This window comes from Nerophis ophidion, linkage group LG02, assembly GCF_033978795.1.
Source record: "Nerophis ophidion isolate RoL-2023_Sa linkage group LG02, RoL_Noph_v1.0, whole genome shotgun sequence".
Lineage (NCBI taxonomy): Eukaryota > Metazoa > Chordata > Actinopteri > Syngnathiformes > Syngnathidae > Nerophis > Nerophis ophidion.
In genome coordinates, this window is record NC_084612.1 from 18,859,589 (window position 1) to 18,878,015 (window position 18,427).

The window sequence follows — 18,427 nt, forward strand, 5'->3', positions numbered from 1 at the left end:
TAGTCAGCCACCGATTGTGCAAGTTCCATCCATCCATTTTCTACCGCTTATTCCCTTTCGGGGTCGCGGGGGGCGCTGGCGCCTATCTCAGCTACAATCGGGCGGAAGGCAGGGTACACCCTGGACAAGTCGCCACCTCATCGCAGGGCCCGATTGTGCAAGTTCTCCCACTTAAAATGATGATAGAGGTCTGTAATTTTCATCATAGGTACACTTCAACTGTGAGAGACAGAATGTGAAAAAAAATCTAGGAATTCACATTGCAGGAATTTTAAAGAATTTATTTGTAAATTATGGTGGAAAATAAGTATTTGGTCAACCATTCAAAGATCTCACTGATGGAAGGAGGTTTTGGCTCAAAATCTCACGATACATGGCCCCATTCATTCTTTCCTTAACACGGATCAATCGTCCTGTCCCCTTAACAGAAAAACAGCCCCAAAGCATGATGTTTACACGCCCATGCTTCACAGTAGGTGTGGTGTTCTTGGGATGCAACTCAGTATTCTTCTTCCTCCAAACACGACGAGTTGAGTTTATACCAAAAAGTTCTATTTTGGTTTCATCTGACCACATGACATTCTCCCAATCCTCTGCTGTATCATCCATGTATCCATTTTGGTATAAACTCAACTCGTCGTGTTTGGAGGAAGAAGAATACTGAGTTGCATCCCAAGAACACCATACCTACTGGGAAGCATGGGGGTGGAAACATCATGCTTTGGGGCTGCTAAGAGGACAGGACGATTGATCTGTGTTAAGGAAAGAATGAATGGGGCCATGTATCGTGAGATTTTGAGCCAAAACCTCCTTCCATCAGTGAGAGCTTTGAATGGTTGACCAAATACTTATTTTCCACCATCATTTACAAATAAATTCTTTAAAATTCCTACGATGTGAATTCTTGGATTTTTTTTGGGCAGATTCTGTCACTCACAGTTGAAGTGTACCTATGATGAAAATTACAGACTTCTGTCATCATTTTAAGTGGGAGAACTTGCACAATCGGTGGCTGACTAAATACTTTTTTGCCCCACTGTACAAGGTATGTCAATGGTTGAAATCTGCACTTTTACATGATACTATGGTGATCTAGTTACTATGGTAATCTAAGTGACAGCAGCTCAGACGAGGCACCAAGCAGTGTGGGTGGGGAGCGTTTTTATAGCGGCCAGCCTGAAATGCGGGTGTCAGGGACAGACGCAAAATATTTTTTACAATAAAGTTCAAAAGCTTAGTGATATATAAGATGTATCAGATTGTAGTTTTTTTTTTTCTTACCCTTAGTGTTCATATTTCGCTGTGTTTGTTGCATTTTTTGTGTGTTTCGCTTGATTGTAAAATTTGTCGATCGAGAGGGGGTGTGACGCTCATATGTTATCAATATTTTTAATTTTCCTGAAGGAACTCTCCTGAAGGAATCAATAAAGTACTACCTATCTATCTAATATTCAGTGTTTTATCATTAATAGTTATTATTGTAAAGCCCACATTATTTATTTTCATGTACATTCTGGGTGTATCATTCAATATAAATATCTAACATTGCATTCCGTTTGTTAAGGCGGTCTGTCATAGCCTTTTTAGCATTCAGACATTATTGTGAAGTTTTGTATTAATGTTCCTAGACATATTTTTTTTCTCTAAATTTGGCCCCCCGAGTCAAAATATTTGCCCAGGCCTGGTCTAGTGGTGCACCAACAAAGTCACTTATTGTTCAAACTGTGCAATGTTAAAGCGGCCAAAACTATGAAATATACTTCTTATATAAAACCTCTGCCTTGCTTTTAATGAGTACTTAGGCTTACTGCTATGGTGGTACTTGGTAATAAAACCTCTGCCTTGCTTTTAATGAGTACTTAGGCTTACTACTATGGTGGTGCTTGGTAATAAAACCTCTGCCTTGCTTTTAATGAGTACTTAGGCTTACTACTATGGTGGTACTTGGTGAAAAAAGTTTGAGAACCACTGAACTAAGGCACTAATAATAACACTACTGTCAGGCTTGCCACTGACAGTTTTTTGTGTTTTAGTTTTTCCTCTGTGTGTGTTTAGTGTTTCCTGTTTTTAGTTCCTGTCAGTGCTCTTATTTTGTTAGTTTCCTGTCTTTCTCCCTGAGCACTCTTTCACCTCAGCTGCGATTGATTGGCACCTGGCCACACCTGGTGTCAATCAGCCCGCTCCGATTTTTACCTGCTTTGTTCCTCCAGCCAGTGCTGGATTATTGATTTGTCGATGACATTTCTTGTTGCTCTTGTGATGTGTGATCGCTCCTGTCGTGTCGTATCTTGTCTTTTCCATGCAGCGTTGCGGTAAGCTATGTATAAATTTCGGTTTTTAGCTTACTGCCTTTTGTTCTCTGCTTCCAAGTTTGTTTTTATATTACATGTACGACTTTTGTTTCATGCTCGATTCTTGCTAACTTCCATGCTAAGTTCCTTTTTGTTTTCTAGCTCCCATGCTAGCTCCCTTAGTTTGTTATCCGCCCACGTGCATGCTTTTTGTTTGCTTTTTGTCTTAATGTTTTAAATTAAATCATGTTCTCCTGCAAAATGCCCCCCTCCTTCTCCGCATCTGGGGGTTCGTCAAGAACAAACTCTGACAGAATAATCCAGCACTGACTGGAGGAACAAAGCGGGTAAAAATAGGAGCGGGCTGATTGACACCAGGTGTGGCCAGGTGCCAATCAGCTGCAGCTGAGGTGATACAGCGCTCAGAGAGAAAGACAGGCAACTAACAAAATAAGAGCGCCGACAGGAACTAAAAACAGGAAATACTAAACGCACACAGAATTTGCCATGAATTGATTAACGTGGACCCCGACTTAAACAAGTTGAAAAACTTATTCGGGTGTTACCATTTAGTGGTCAATTGTATGGAATATGTACTGAACTGTGCAATCTACTAATAAAAGAATCAATCAAAGGAAAAACTAAAACACAAACAAACTGTCAGTGGCAAACCGGACAACTACAAATTGGACGGATGAGCGCGCGCGCACACACACACACACACACAACACACACAATACAAAGAGCTCCATAGCGCCAACCTTGCAAACATGACATTTTAAGTGAGGTGTATTCTAAGGCAAGATGCATCTATAGCCATGCACTAACCTTACAGCACACACACTGCATGTACAGTAACACTACATGTACAGTAACACTACTTGTACAGTATAAACGCAACAGGCTGTAAATAGTAAGGCAGATACACAACAATCACATTTGGTAAACAAACGGCATTGCTATTGCAGGTAGTGTATTCATAAAGCCGCACCCTTTAAGTCCAAAATAAAAATCGAATACATGTGGGGGGGAAAAATAAAAAGATAATTTGAGGTATTAGTTCTTCATTTGCAGCCAATTCAAAAGATTAGTAAAAATGATTTCCTGGTAGCAACTGAAATGATAAGTTTATTATTTCAAAAGGACACCAACACTGCCCTCTACAGCACCATCCTTGTTATTGCATCACTTTCCACCCCTAATGAGAAGGCTGGCAGAAAAGAGGCAGTGAGATTTTCTTTTTTTTTTCCTTCTCTGACCATCACACGCCGGCTAAAAATATCCTCAGAATAATAATAAATATCAGAAAGGCTCAATTCAAGGCCAAAGACATGCAGATCTAGGAGACACCCTTGGTTGACATTGACAAGCATGTCAGACCTTCCGTTTGTGTGTGGCGGCGTGGTCTGTTGCAGGTGTCGAGCTGAGAGAAGACAGGAGACATTGCACACGTTCGCTCCCGAGCGAGTCACATTGGGCTTGAAGTGGCTTGGTTGTTACACGCCAGCACACATCTTCATGTTGTCACCGTTTAGGACGTCCTCGCCGTGTGAGACCGGTCGCTCGCAATCAGTCCGTAACACGCAGCAGCTGAGACATGAAGACGTCGATTTTAGAGCAAAAGGCTTCTTTAGTTGTTGTCCTCGCGCAGCTCGCTGGGCAGGAATTTGTACTGCTGCTGTCGGATCTGAGCCAGCTTCTTCCGGGCTTCTTCCAGCTCTCTCTCCTTCCTCAGCATCTCCTCTTGGGCCGCGATGATCTGCCCGGAAAACACCACATATCATTACAGATGTCCTCATCAACATCTCTCCCGTCCAAAGGCAAAACCCAGTAACTCAATTATGGTCAAAACTGAGCTGATAATAATTTTGGAGTTCCAATGTGATATGCTTTACATTAGTGTATGCGATATTGTAATTTGTTCCGTAAGTAAGCCGTTACGCACATGGCAGGACCTAGCAACTACCACATAACCGCGTAGATACAAAAGAAAAACCTAGTATGTCAAGGGACCAATCGGAGCTTCTTTGTCAGTCGCCTTATTGTCTTTAATGAGACTTTTGCACGAATGGGGGCCGACGGTCAACCTGAATATGTGATATTATGACACGTTGCAAGCACCTTCATTAAATGTATTGTTCTTGATTCTTCCCCTTGCATACTCTTTTGGGCAGATAACTGTGGAGGTCAAAATAAAAACTGGATGCTGTACACGGCTCTTGCCCAATGTGCCAACGCAGAATGGGGCCCACCCGAAATTGTGATAAAATATCTGGAGAAAGGGCACACGTTCATGAGAGCGGATTCAATCCATGGCTCAATCGGCAAGAAAATGAAAGCTCAAGAAAACATCTACACGTTTGATGACTTTGTAGATCTTTGTAAGACAGCATCAAGATAGATTGGTTTTCCTTTGTTTTTTCAAAATCAGCTAGACATGAGTTACTAGGTTTTGCCTTTGGACGGGAGATCTCTGGCCTCTGATGCCATTTCGTGTCCCAATTTGATACTTTGACAGTAAATCACAGACAGTACAGGCCAAAAGTTTGGGCACACCTTCTCATTCAGTGTGTTTTCTGAATATTCATGACTATTTACATTGTAGATTGTCACTGAAGGCATCACTGAAGTGAAAAAGTGAAAACCCTTTCAGGCGCTACCTCTTGAAGCTCATCGAGAGAATGCCAAGAGTGTGCAAAGCAGTAATCAGAGCAAAAGGTGGCTATTTTGAACAAACTAGAATACAAAACATGTTTTCAGTTATTTCACCTTTTTTTTTAAGTACATAACTCCACATGTGTTCATTCATAGTTGTGATGCCTTCAGTGAGAATCTACAATTTAAATAGTCATGAAATTAAAGAAAACACTTTGAATGAAAAGGTGTGTTCAAACTTTTGTACTGTAAATGGTAAATGGGTTATACTTGTATAGCGCTTTTCTACCTTTAAAGCGCTTTGACACGATTTCAACATTCACCCATTCACACACACAGGGCGGGAGCTGCTATGCAAGGTGCTAACCACAACCCATCAGGAGCAAGGGTGAAGTGTCTTGCTCAGAGACACAACGGACGTGACTAGGTTGGTAGAAGCAGGGGATCGAACTAGGAACCCTTAGGTTGCTGGCACAGCCACTCTCCTAATCGGGCCACGTCGTCCCGCTGTACTGTTATCTATATGTATTTATATACTATATACACATTTATGTGTACATATTATTTATAATTAACATAATTTACAATTAACATAATTGGATCCCGCCTTCGGCCCATGTGCAGCTGAGATAGGCACCAGCACCCCCCGCGACCCCATAAAGGACAAGCAGTAGAAATGGATGGACGGGTGGATGGATATTAAGAGTATGTGAAAGTTCAATTCCTACACCTTGTTTACTTTTGTGACAACCTCCTTATAGTTTTGTAATCAACCACAAATATCCATCCATTTTCTACCGCTTGTCCCTTTCGGGGTCGCAGGGGGCGCTGGTGCCTATCTCAGCTGCATTCGGGCGGAAGGCGGCGTACACCCTGGACAAGTCGCCACCTCATCACAGGGCCAACACAGATAGACGGGCAACATTCACAGTCACATTCACACACTAGGGCCAATTTAGTGTTGCCAATCAACCTATCCCCAGGTGCATGTCTTTGGAGGTGGGAGGAAGCCGGAGTACCCGCAGGGAACCCACGCAGTCATGGGGAGAACATGCAAACTCCACACAGAAAGATCAGGCAGCTAAACTGCACCAAACATGGCTAAGTGTGGAGAGACTGTTTTGCATTTTTCCCATCATTAATTTTAATGGCTTGTCATTTTTTAATTTTTATTGTGCTTGGATGATTTTCTTTTATAATACCCACAAAGATCATTTTATAATACCCACAAAGTTTAGCGAGCAGGTTGTGTTGTGTGTGACCATGTGTGTTGACTATTTGTGTTAGTTGAATTCTTCGCGCCATGACAAGGGAAGGTTGTTTGGATCGGGTCATATATGTAAATGTCTTCAGCTCAACTTGCAAGTCATGGTCATTGACCTGATTTACTCACATTGTCCACAAGACATTGTCAAACTTGCAGCAATCAGTCTGATATTCATGATGATTATAAAAGCATTCCCTGGGCCAGATTCCTTATGCATTACATCTCGCGGGCCAAACTGAAAATGCCAGTGGCCATAGTTTGGACACCCTGAACTAAACACAATAACACATTTTTATAAAGCTTATCTAATTATATGTCGAATTTGGTCAAAGTCCCAAGGAGGACTTTTGTAGAAGCCAAACCCCAGTTTTTTGCCCTAAAAATTGTTGAAGAAAACCAAGATGGCCCACTCCTTGTTTGTTTTTGAGACTTTAGCGCGTGTCCTGTCATGACAATTCTCCAGTGATTTTCCCGACGATAAGTGAAACGAAATGTTACCTGTGCAATGCCGCCGACAAACTTGGTCTTGACCACCACGTTGTCTTCATCTGCCTTGTCGAACGCCGCCTTTTGAGCCGCTCTCACCAAGTTGTCCGAAGCCTTCTTCACAGCGTTGCCAGCAATCTGTTTGGCCACAGAAAAAATCTGCTTGTTTAATATGTTGCATCTTTTCATGGTACCCCCAACACCCTGGAACAGTGAAATGTGGACTACACATTGCTCCAGTCTGCTTGTATTAACACAGTGTTTTTCAACCACCGTACCGCAGCACACTACTGTGCCGTGAGATATTGTCTGGTGTGCCGTGGTAAATTCTGCAACTTCACCTAATTGGTCCCAAAAATATTTTTTGCAAATCAATAATTAGAATAATGTGCCGTTGTCTGATGCCTGTGCTGTGTAGAGCTTGGCAGGGTAACCATGTAATACTTCATATCAGTAGGTGGCAGCAGGTACAGTGGGGCAAAAAAGTATTTAGTCAGCCACCGATTGTGCAAGTTCTCCCACTTAAAATGATGACAGAGGTCTGTAATTTTCATCATAGGCACACTTCAACTGTGAGAGACAGAATGTCCAAAAAAAAATCCAGGAATTCATATTGTAGGAATTCTAAAGAATTTATTTGTAAATTATGGTGGAAAAAAGGTATTTGGTCAACCATTCAAAGCTCTCACTGATGGAAGGAGGTTTTGGCTCAAAATCTCACGATACATGGCCCCATTCATTTTTTCCTTAACACGGAATAATCGTCCTGTCCCCTTAGCAGAAAAACAGCCCTAAAGCATGATGTTTCCACCCCCATGCTCCACAGTAGGTATGGTGTTCCTGGGATGCAACTCAGTATTCTTCTTCCTCCAAACACGACGAGTTGAGTTTATACCAAAAAGTTCTATTTTGGTTTCATCTGACCACATGACATTCTCCCAATCCTCTGCTGTATCATCCATGTATCCATTTTGGTATAAATTCAACTTGTCGTGTTTGGAGGAAGTAGAATACTGAGTTGCATCCCAAGAACACCAAAACTACTGTGAAGCATGGGGATGGAAACATCATGCTTTGGGGCTGTTTTTCTGCTAAGGGGACAGGACGATTGATCCGTGTTAAGGAAAGAATGAATGGGGCCATGTATCGTGAGAACTTGCACAATCGGTGGCTGACTAAATACTTTTTTGCCCCACGGTAGTTCATTGCTTTGTAGAAGTCGGAACACGTTGAGGATGGTTTGTCGTGATCCCAATATGCAGAGCACAGCGGGATACAGCGTGCAGGTAAAAAGGTGTGTAACGCTTAAACCAAAAATAAACAAAAGGCAAGTCCTGCTAGGAAAAGGCATTTAAGCATAGGGATGGCTATGGAAAACAAAAGTAAAACTGAGCTGGCTACAAAATGAACAAAACCAGAATGCTGGACGACAGCAAAAACCTAGAGCGTGTGGCGCAAAGACGGCGTCCACAAAGTACATGCGTAGATGACATGACAACCAACAATGTCCCCACAAAAAAGGATAGCTTACGCAAAATTCAAATAGTATTGATATGCGAAAACAAAGCAGGTGCGGGCAATAGCACTCAAAGGAAAGCGTGAAGCGGCTATACTCTTAAGACCTACCTCTTCTCGCTAATATTTGACATAAGCTGAGTCCGCCTACTAGGCCACCATTTCTAGTCCCCCCCCACTCCGTTCACTTTATATTTTTTTTAATTTGTCGCACTTCTATTATTATTATTTAGATTTTTTTTTTAAACTTTTTATTCGATTCCTTTTACCGTATTGTTTTTGCACTTGTTTAGCTCATTCATTGTTTATGTTCTTTATTTGTTTTTTTTGCTCTATGCTTTTTAACCCGTATAGCACTTTGGTTCAATTTAAAAATTGTTGTAAATGTGCTATATAAATAAAGTTGCCCTGCCTTGCCTACAGGAGAACATCAACAAAACAGGAAGGGTCACCAAAATAACAGAGCAAGACAGAAATTAAAGCCCTATACACAGAAAACAACAACAAACTCAAAATAAGGTACGACTACCTGGTGGAGTTACATTTTTTTAACCTTTTCTGCTGGTGGTGTGTCTCCGTATTTTTCTCATGAAAGAAAATGCGCCTTGGCTCAAAAGGTTGAAAAACACTGTATTAGCAGAACACTTATAATAAACTGCATTAATGGTAGGTTGTTCAATTGCTGCACATTGAGGTTTACAACAGTTCAAAAAAGAACAGTGCCCCCTGCAGGATAGTCACTGGTATGATTTGGACAAAGTCTATACCTGCAGTCTCCTCATGGCCTCAGAGTCTTGGTCAGCCTTCACCTTGCAGGCCACCAGCAGCTGTGCAGTGGAGGCGGCCACCTGCTTGGCTGAAGAAATCAGTTTTTCCTCGCTGGCGTGGCCTTGCACGGAGGCGTTTGCAGCCTCGCACAGGTTGCTTGTGGCCGCCGCCACCATACGTGCCTGGAGAGAGCAAGGAACATGTTGATGAGCCGTCTTTGTCCCCATGATATCGCAGCCGTGAGACCCACTTACAGCCGAGATGAGACCTTGGGACCACTGGCCGTCGTCTATGGCGTTGGCTGGGATGGAGCCCACTTTGCCCTGAGCCACCAGCTCTCTTTGGGCGGCAGAGGCGGATTTAACCAAGGCGCTGGTGGCGGCAGCGATGGACTTGGCCGCCTCCAGGATCTGCTCCTCGAAGTTTAACGTCTCATCCGCCAGCTGAGGGGGTAAAAAACAACATGTTGACAATCACCACTTGTGGACATACCAAGTATTACAGGCCATATTCTATCCATAGAATACATTTGATCTGCGTATGGATTTTTGGCCACTCTTCTGAGTCCTACTGACATATAATCCATTTGAAGGTGGGATGTATTCATCAATAAGGTCTGTCATATGTATACTTTTTCATAATTATTTTCTAAATTAATAGTTTTGATACAAATGGTTAAAGGAACGTATAGCTCCAGGATTTATTTACATCTCCAGTTAATATATATATATTTTTTAGGTACTTTTACTTTAATTACAATTTCAGATGCAGTATCTATAAGATATTACACGATTTTCTTTAAATTATTTGAATCTAAAGTTTTTGGAATGGCGTAGATCTTGTATCCCCACTGCCCATTTAGTCAGTTTTAGCTGTTCAAACATTCATTGATTACTCCAAGGCCTACTGAAATGAGATTTTCTTATTTAAACGGGGATAGCAGGTCCATTCTATGTGTCATACTTGATCATTTCGGGATATTGCCATATTTTTGCTGAAAGGATTTAGTAGAGAACATAGACGATAAAGTTCGCAACTTTTGGTTGCTAATAAAAAAGCCTTGCCTGTACCAGAAGTAGAAGACGATGTGTGCATGACATCACGGGTTGTAGAGCTCCTCACATTGTTTATAATCATATCCTCCAGCAGCAAGAGCTATTCGGACCGAGAAAGCGACAATTTCCCCATTAATTTGAGCGAGGATAAAAGATTTGTAGATGAGGACGTTTAGAGTGAAGTAGTAGAAAAAAATAAAATAAAAAAATAAAGAAAGACAAAGCGACGGCTCCAGGCGGCATTTCAGATGTAATTAGACACATTTACTAGGAGAATTCTGGAAGATCCCTTATCTGCTTATTGTTTTAATAGTGTTTTGGTGAGATTGTAAAGTCATACCTGAAAGTCGGATGGCTGCGGTGAACGCAAGTGTCTCTGAGAGAAGCCGAGGAGCCAAGATCACAGCTACCTTTTTGAGCTGCAGGAGGAGGTCGTATAATCCGCTGAAGTCTCCGGTAAGAGCCGACTTAATATCACAATTCCCCATCCAAAAACTTGCTGGTTGACGTTGAGAAACATGTTTGCTTGACTGCTCTGTGTTAAAGCTTCACAACAAAGAAACACCGGCTGTGTTTCGGTGCTAAAGACAGCTGCAATCCACCGCTTTCCACCAACAGCATTCTTCTTCATAGTCTCCATTATTAATTGAACAAATTGCAAAGGATTCAGCAACACAGATGTCCAAATTACTGTGTAATCATGTGATGAAAAGAGACGACTTTTAGCCGTGTGTGGTGCTGGGCTAATATGTCCCCTCCAACCCGAGACGTCACACACACACGCGTCATCATTCCGCGACGTTTTCAACAAGAAACTCCAAGAAATTTGAAATTGTAATTTAGTAAACTAAACCGGCCGTATTGGCATGTGTTGCAATGTTAAGATTTCATCAATGATATATAAACTATCAGACTGCGTGGTCGGAAGTAGTGGGTTTCAGTAGGCCTTTAAATAATTTATTGAAGTAATCAATGAGCCAAGGATGTCTTTGTGGCTTGTGCAGCCCTTTGAGACATTTGGGATTGAGGGCTATATAGGTAAACTTTGATTGATTTTTTAGAAAATCCACAGATTGAGGATATATAACCCCTGTCCAGTTTGATAACATCTTTTATTTCTATTTTACTTCATCCCCCCCAACATATTTATTGCTTTGTACAAACACCAAAAATGTGGATTTAGGAATTTTATTTTTAATTCATTCATGTATTCCTGTTAGTGTCATGGTGAAGATGCTAATGCTGAATTATATTTCTTCTTGAAAATTAAATTTAACATCATTTTCTTAAGTCATTGAAAATATTTTATCATAACAGTTAACATGTTAATTTTTTTGTTTACTTATTATAATATTTGGAGAGAATCTGATATTTAAAATCACTAAAGTTATCTAGTAAAAGAAAAGAAAACAAACAAAACTAATTTATACTATATTAATGATATTTCAATATATTTTCTTTAAAATGGAACATAAAAATGTAATATATTTGTGCTATATATTATGATATTTATATTTATTGTACTACCTTAGTATTAAGTTTGCAATGTGTCATTTTGGATATTTTCCTTAAGATATACAGTGGGGCAAAAAAGTATTTAGTCAGCCACCGATTGTGCAAGTTCTCCCACTTAAAATGATGACAGAGGTCTGTAATTTTCATCATAGGTACACTTCAGCTGTGAAAGACAGAATGTGAAAAAAATATCCAGGAATTCACATTATAGGAATTTAAAGAATTTATTTGTAAATTATGGTGGAAAATAAGTATTTGGTCAACCATTCAAAGCTCTCACTGATGGAAGGAGGTTTTGGCTCAAAATCTCACGATACATGGCCCCATTCATTCTTTCCTTAACACGGATCAATAATCCTGTCCCCTTAGCAGAAAAACAGCCTCAAAGCATGATGTTTTCACGCCCATGCTTTACAGTAGGTGTGGTGTTCTTGGGATGCAACTCAGTATTCTTCTTCCTCCAAAAACGACGAGTTGAGTTTATACCAAAATGAATATGGATGATACAGCAGAGGATTGGGAGAATGTCATGTGGTCAGATGAAACCAAAATAGAACTTTTTGGTATAAACTCAACTCGTCGTGTTCGGAGGAAGAAGAATACTGAGTTGTATCCCAAGATCACCATACCTACTGTGAAGCATGGAGGTGGAAACATCATGCTTTGGGGCTGTTTTTATGCTAAGGGGTCAGGACGACTGATTCGTGTTAAGGAAAGAATGAATGGGGCCATGTATCGTGAGATTTGGAGCCAAAACCTCCTTCCATCAGTGAGAGCTTTAAATAATTGACCAAATACTTATTTTACACCATAACTTACAAATAAATTCTTAAAAATTCCTACAGAGTAAATTCCTGGATTTTTTTTCACATTCTGTCTCTCACAGTTGAAGTGTACTTATGAAGAAAATTACAGACCTCTGTCATAATTTTAAGTTGGAGAACTTGCACAATCGGTGGCTGACTAATTACTTTTTTGCCCCACTGTAAATGAAAAACTCATCATCATGCAGTAGTTGTGTATCTATGAAAGTGTACAATTAGGTACATAATCACACTCTTTCGGCCTTTTATGAAAGTCTGTTCTCTGAGCCAGGCAATGTTACAGAAACAGAATTGTGCAGTGATGGGGTGCATGTGCTACTTATCCAATCGTGCTGATTCTGAAGTGTGCAGTTTAAAAACACGTGGTCTTTCTTGCTCTCGGACACACTCGCACACACACGTACAAAGCACAAGTCTGTAGACAGAGCGGGACACTGTAGGAATATGTTTGATATATAGTTGGGACTGAATAACAACCTAATATATCAAACATATCAGACAGAGCCCTGCAGAGGAGGCCTCCTGAGGCGGGGGCAGAAAGGCAGGGACACAAGGAGGCAGGGGCAGGGTGGTAGGGGGATGGAGGTGGGTACTTTGGTCGGGGATTTATAAGGAGCCGAAGGACATAGGAATACACTGCAGCAGGATTAAACTAGATCTACCACAGATGGAAGGATGAGAGGAGGAGGAGGGTGAAAACATAGCAGCAGGGAACATGGCCAAATAGGGGGCGGTTTAAAGCGCTTTGAGAGATATTAAATACATGTTCATGGACAAGCATTACTAATTATTTGGGTAAAAAAAGGGGACCGTGGGAGGGCAGAATGCTTGTAGACTGGAGGGAGGAGTTTTGTTGGGAATTATTGAACAGAGAGGAGACAACACAAGAGACACAACATCCTCATTGTTGTTGATGCTACAATAAAAGTCTTTTTTTACAATTACGGTATATACCTTTGAAAAACATTTTTTCATAGCCGCCACATTTTTTGTGGTATTATTTTTATATTTGTCCCCATAGACCATTTTATTGCTTTACCCATTGAAATACTTGATATTGTAAATTGTGATCCTGGACAAAAATGGTCCATAGGACCAACTAGTGACTTACTTTTTCCAAACATTTATTAGATTTATACAGTTTTTTATGTATGTGTGGACATTTAGTTTTAATTGTATTAACATTGCTCTATATAAGCGTTAGAAAGAGGATGGATGGATGCTCTATATTTACAGACATAATATTAATATGACATAATATAAATACATTTTACATAATATTGATATATCGTGTTTGATATTTTGCAATTATTTTTTATTTTAATTACTTATAAAAACATAATCTTTAGCTTCTACCAAATTTAGATGTCCGAAAATAAGTAGAAAAACAATGTATATGATCCTACTTCTTAATATCTCTTTTATTTTTATTATATTTAGGGGTGTTCCGATACAACCTTTTCACATCAGATACAATAATGATTTAGAGTCTGGACTGTTGGCTGAAACCAATTTTGATTAGATACGATATCTGCATGAATCATAGTACATACTTATATTATTCTGTAGTGTGAAATGTTGGAAAATATTTTGATTAAGTGAAAGGAGTCTAACACAGAACAATGGTCGGTATTAAAAACTATTATTTACTATTTATATTACTGTCTGGAATGGACTTATGCCATCTTAAATTGAAGTGCAATGGTATGTTTTCTTTTTTTGCAACACCTAGTGGCCACAATAGTTAAGTTCATGACACAGTAAGTTGAATGATGCGGACACGTTTGCTACTGGATACTTTCTAACACGCTTCAGCCTTGGAGACTATACTGTATATGCAACTATTTGATACTTTTTTATATTAACAAATGTGATCCTTAGACTAAAATATTGTTCAAATAAAGACACTTATCACCTACATCTGGCTTGTGTGCTATTATGTGCTTTGCTGTTGTGTAGCTGCTCGCTCCTAGTAGCCTACAGCCTACCACGTTTACCTTTTGTAAGTGACTTGACTAAATACAAGAAAAGACCAACCTGGTGTGCTTATTGGAGGACTATTAGCTTGTGTCTCACCTTAGGCTTGGCTCGAGGTTTGAGCTGCTCCAGCTTCTTCGCGGCCGCCTCGATGGACGCCGCCGCCCCTAACAGCTCCGTCTCTGCGATCACAGTGGGGTCCTCTGGGTCCACCCACTCAGAACCTGCAGAAAAGTGTGTCATAAAACTGGAAAATTATTTAGGGAAATTTGCGGTAGGGCTTAATCATCATGCCTCACTCAACATCCGCACATTTCATGCATGACTAAGCAACACGCACGATGTGATGATGTGGGCGCCCAAAACAAAGAGGAACGGACGGCGAGCCGACTCGAAATGGGATGAAATGAATTGATGTTATGAGAAAGTGTGGAGCATCTCACAGTCGGTGGTATCAGTCGCAGTACAGAAATTGAACAACGCAAACTTACCTCCATCTGTGGCGAAAAAGAGGAGGACATAGGAGTGTTAGCAAAAGCTTGTCTCGAGGGAAACAAGCAATGTGACAGAAGAGTGAGAGAAGTGTTACGATCTTTAATCATGGTACTGTTGATGTCGTTCACTAGTGCCACTTTGATAGGGGAATGAGCTAGATTTTAGTGCACAGCTAAAACAATGGGTCAGGAGTCGTATTCAAATAATAAAGAAATAAGGCTACTTTGGTGTTTGAATGTTGATGTTGATTAATCAAATAATACAAAAAATATATTTTGTTCAAGCTGCTTCCTGTAGACCACAACAGCATTTTTGACAAGCGCTCATCACCAAAGCAAGCTTTTTTCTTTATTTTGGATCATTCTGGCTGGGGCTGCAACAGTTAATTGATTAGAAAAAAGTTTTAATTAATATTCTGTTGCTTTGATTAATGGTTTGAGTGTGACTAATACAAATGTATATAATTTGGACTGTATAGAGCAGGGGTTTCAAACTCAAATACAGAGTGGGCCAAAATTTAAAACTGAACAAAGCCGCGGGCCAAGGTTGAACAATTTAACCTTTTAATAAGGACCCAAACAAGATTTGCATTGAACATTGAACAAGCAAGGCTTATATACAGTAACTTTATAGTGGCATGCAAATTCGAGCTTCAATAATAATGATAATAATTACAAAATATCAATGGCTTTTCAAATAAAATTTAAATACAAATGTAATGCCTCTTTTCTATTTGCAGCCTTCTGAGGTAAATATCAAAATATATTGTAGCATCCCGAAGGAGTTAGTGCTGCAAGGACTTCTGGGTATTTGTTGTGTGTTTATGTTATGTTACAGTGCAGATGTTCTCCCGAAATGTGTTTGTCATTCTTGTTTGGTGTGAGTTCACAGTGTGGTGCATATTTGTAACAGTCGTAAAGTTGTTTATACGACCACCCTCAATGTGACCTGTATGGCTGTTGACCAAGTATGCCTTGCATTCACTTATGTGTGTGTAATAGCCGCATATATTATGCAAGTGGGCCGGGACGCTGTTTGTATGGAGGAAATGCGGACGTGACGACAGGTTGTAGAGAATGCTAAAGGCAGTGCCTTTAAGGCACGCTCTCAATATTGTTGTCCGGGTGAAAATCTGGAGAATGCTTGCCCCGGGAGATTTTCGGGAGGGGCACTGAACTTCGGGAGGATTGGCAAGTGTGAGAAATTGCGGTGTTACAGCGGTAATGTTAATTTGATTTTGCCTCAAGGGCCAAATTAAAATACACGGCGGGCCAAATTTGGCCCGCGGGCCAGAGTTTGACACCCATGGTATAGAGTTTTTGCAACTTTAAATATTTTTTATGCACACATGTTAAAAGTGCAATTTCAATGTTGTTGATGTGCGTTTATTTGGAAAAAAAACTGAAAAATTGTTGTATATTTTAATTGTTTTCTGAAGCAATAATTTGTTTTATCCAATTATTCGATTAAACAAACAAATTGACAGATTACTCGATTACTAAAATAATTGATAACTGCAGCCCCAATTCTTGCACGGTCTCATAATTCTACAGTATTATTTTTATGATAAAGCAAATCTATATTGTATGACTTTAAAAAAGCAATCAATATGAATTATACATTTGAACTCATATTCTTTTATTTATTTTTAAGATCGTTGTCACATGTAATTGTGTTCACATAAACTTCTAACTGGATGTAAAATATGTATGTTTCATAGAGTCTAGTTAGTCTACATTATTAATATAAGTCAATGAAAAAAAAAAATTCATAAATGTACAAACAAAACCTACTAAACAAAACTTGAAAGAAAAATGGACCCTGTAAAGTTATTGATATAAATCTGAGTTAATCCAAGACAAGACCTGTTTTCGTAGAAATCGCTTTTTCTGGCTACAAAAAAGATAAAATTATGATTTATCACCATCATTAGAAAATTAGCATCAAAGCTCATCTTCTGTTGTCTGCCAAATTACTCAAACACCTGTAAGACACGTTTTATCCAGCGTGTGTTTGTGTGTGTGACAGGAAGAAAAGCTCAAACTCGCTTGGAAAGAGAAGTCATTTGGTGCTATTTGTTTGTTTTATTATGCATAAATAAAACTCTACCCCAAATGTAGGACAAATTGTCTTTTTTTTTTTTTTTAATTGGGGAAAAATACTGTCTTATATTTGGGCCAAAATAGTGCTGCTGATTGGTGAACATTTTAAGGGTAAATATTATATTCTGCATTCTGTATGTGGTCCTACCTTTCATGGCCTCTGCAGACTGTATGAGTTCGGTGACGGCTCCGGCCACTCGTTTCGAACACGCTGCCAGCTGCTGCTTTTGCTCAGGTGTGGGCCGCTGCAACACCTGGGAAAAAAATTAGGCAACACACTTGAGAATACAAACTGTGAGGGCGTAAAAAGTAAGTTGCTAGCAAACTAGCTTAAAAGGTTGTTCCTGCTGAGAGGAAAACCCACCAGAAGTACTTGTTCCAGCAGATCAATGTACCCAACAGTGCACTCTGATCCGAACCTCAGGGCCCTGTTCTTCACCTCCTCGTTGACATCAGGGTGGTAAGCCGCTTGCTGCATAACAACATAGTCAACACTGTAAGGCTGGCACTTGAAGTTCACCACAACATGACAGACGACTAAAGAAGACTAAAGAAAAGAACCTTGCAGCTGGCGAGCATGTCGGAAATGGCCTTGCGGCTCAGGTTGGCCGTGTGGATGATGTCCTCCTGCCGGGCAGAGTTCCCAGCAGCCACGGCTTTAGCCGTCGCCATGGTGATGCCTTTGGTTATGCGGATGAATTCTTCAGGTGTAGTTGTTTTGATAGGGGGGTCCCTGGAATGGAATAACTGAGGGGGAGAAACATCAGGTAAATGTAATTTGACATACTGTGTACAGATGTTGTAAATTGTTTTAGAAGACAATCTAATCAGGAAGTTAATAATATTAGTTGATATTTTTGGATGATATATTGACATTTTTCAAGTATTGTTAATAATTTTAAGCAATAAACTGTAAATCCTTAGATATATGAGCTGAGATATCATTGTTTTTTTTAGGCCAAGCTAAGCTATGATAAACTAACATGGTAATTGGGATTTCTTAAATATTGTACACATTACATAAAAATATAATAAATATATCAGTATATATTATATACTGTATGTATAAAATGTAAATATTACATATATGTTACATTTTATATTGCTACTATGGTACACTTTTAGTCTACTTAATATCTGCATTATCCTTTCCATCCTCCTTACCCTTTTCATCCTTTGAAACTGAGCTACTGTGTGGAACAATTTCCCTTCTGGATCAATAAAGTTTGTCTGAGTCTAAGTCTAAACTTCACTAAGGGACAATACGCCACACTATGCTAAACAAAGTTATGCTAAAATGCAATAAAAACATCTAAGCTTAGGTAAAGTATGCTAAGTTATGTTGATATAAATTAATTGAAACAAAGAAAAACTACGATAGGATAAATTAAGCTATGCTACTGTAAAATCAGCTCAAGTAAATTAAGCTATGCAGAATTACCGTATTTCCTTGAATTGCCGCAGTGCATATAGTATG

At 39.7% G+C, this 18,427-nt stretch overlaps 1 protein-coding gene across 4 annotated transcripts in view; it reads right to left on the reverse strand.

The window, feature by feature from the left end:
• Positions 1-3,401: 3,401 nt before the first annotated feature.
• The window catches only part of tln2a (talin 2a), a 238,388-nt gene continuing 223,362 nt past the window's right edge, over positions 3,402-18,427 (reverse strand). For all 4 annotated transcript variants that reach the window (XM_061878614.1, XM_061878589.1, XM_061878606.1 and 1 more), the window contains exons 51-58: positions 17,512-17,697; positions 17,315-17,422; positions 17,099-17,204; positions 14,453-14,577; positions 9,237-9,425; positions 8,982-9,164; positions 6,712-6,837; positions 3,402-4,050 (exon numbers count right to left, since the gene is read on the reverse strand). In XM_061878614.1, the coding sequence (XP_061734598.1) occupies positions 3,922-4,050; positions 6,712-6,837; positions 8,982-9,164; positions 9,237-9,425; positions 14,453-14,577; positions 17,099-17,204; positions 17,315-17,422; positions 17,512-17,697 (1,152 nt within the window). In that variant the 3' untranslated portion in view covers positions 3,402-3,921. The remainder of the gene's footprint in view (positions 4,051-6,711; positions 6,838-8,981; positions 9,165-9,236; positions 9,426-14,452; positions 14,578-17,098; positions 17,205-17,314; positions 17,423-17,511; positions 17,698-18,427) is intronic.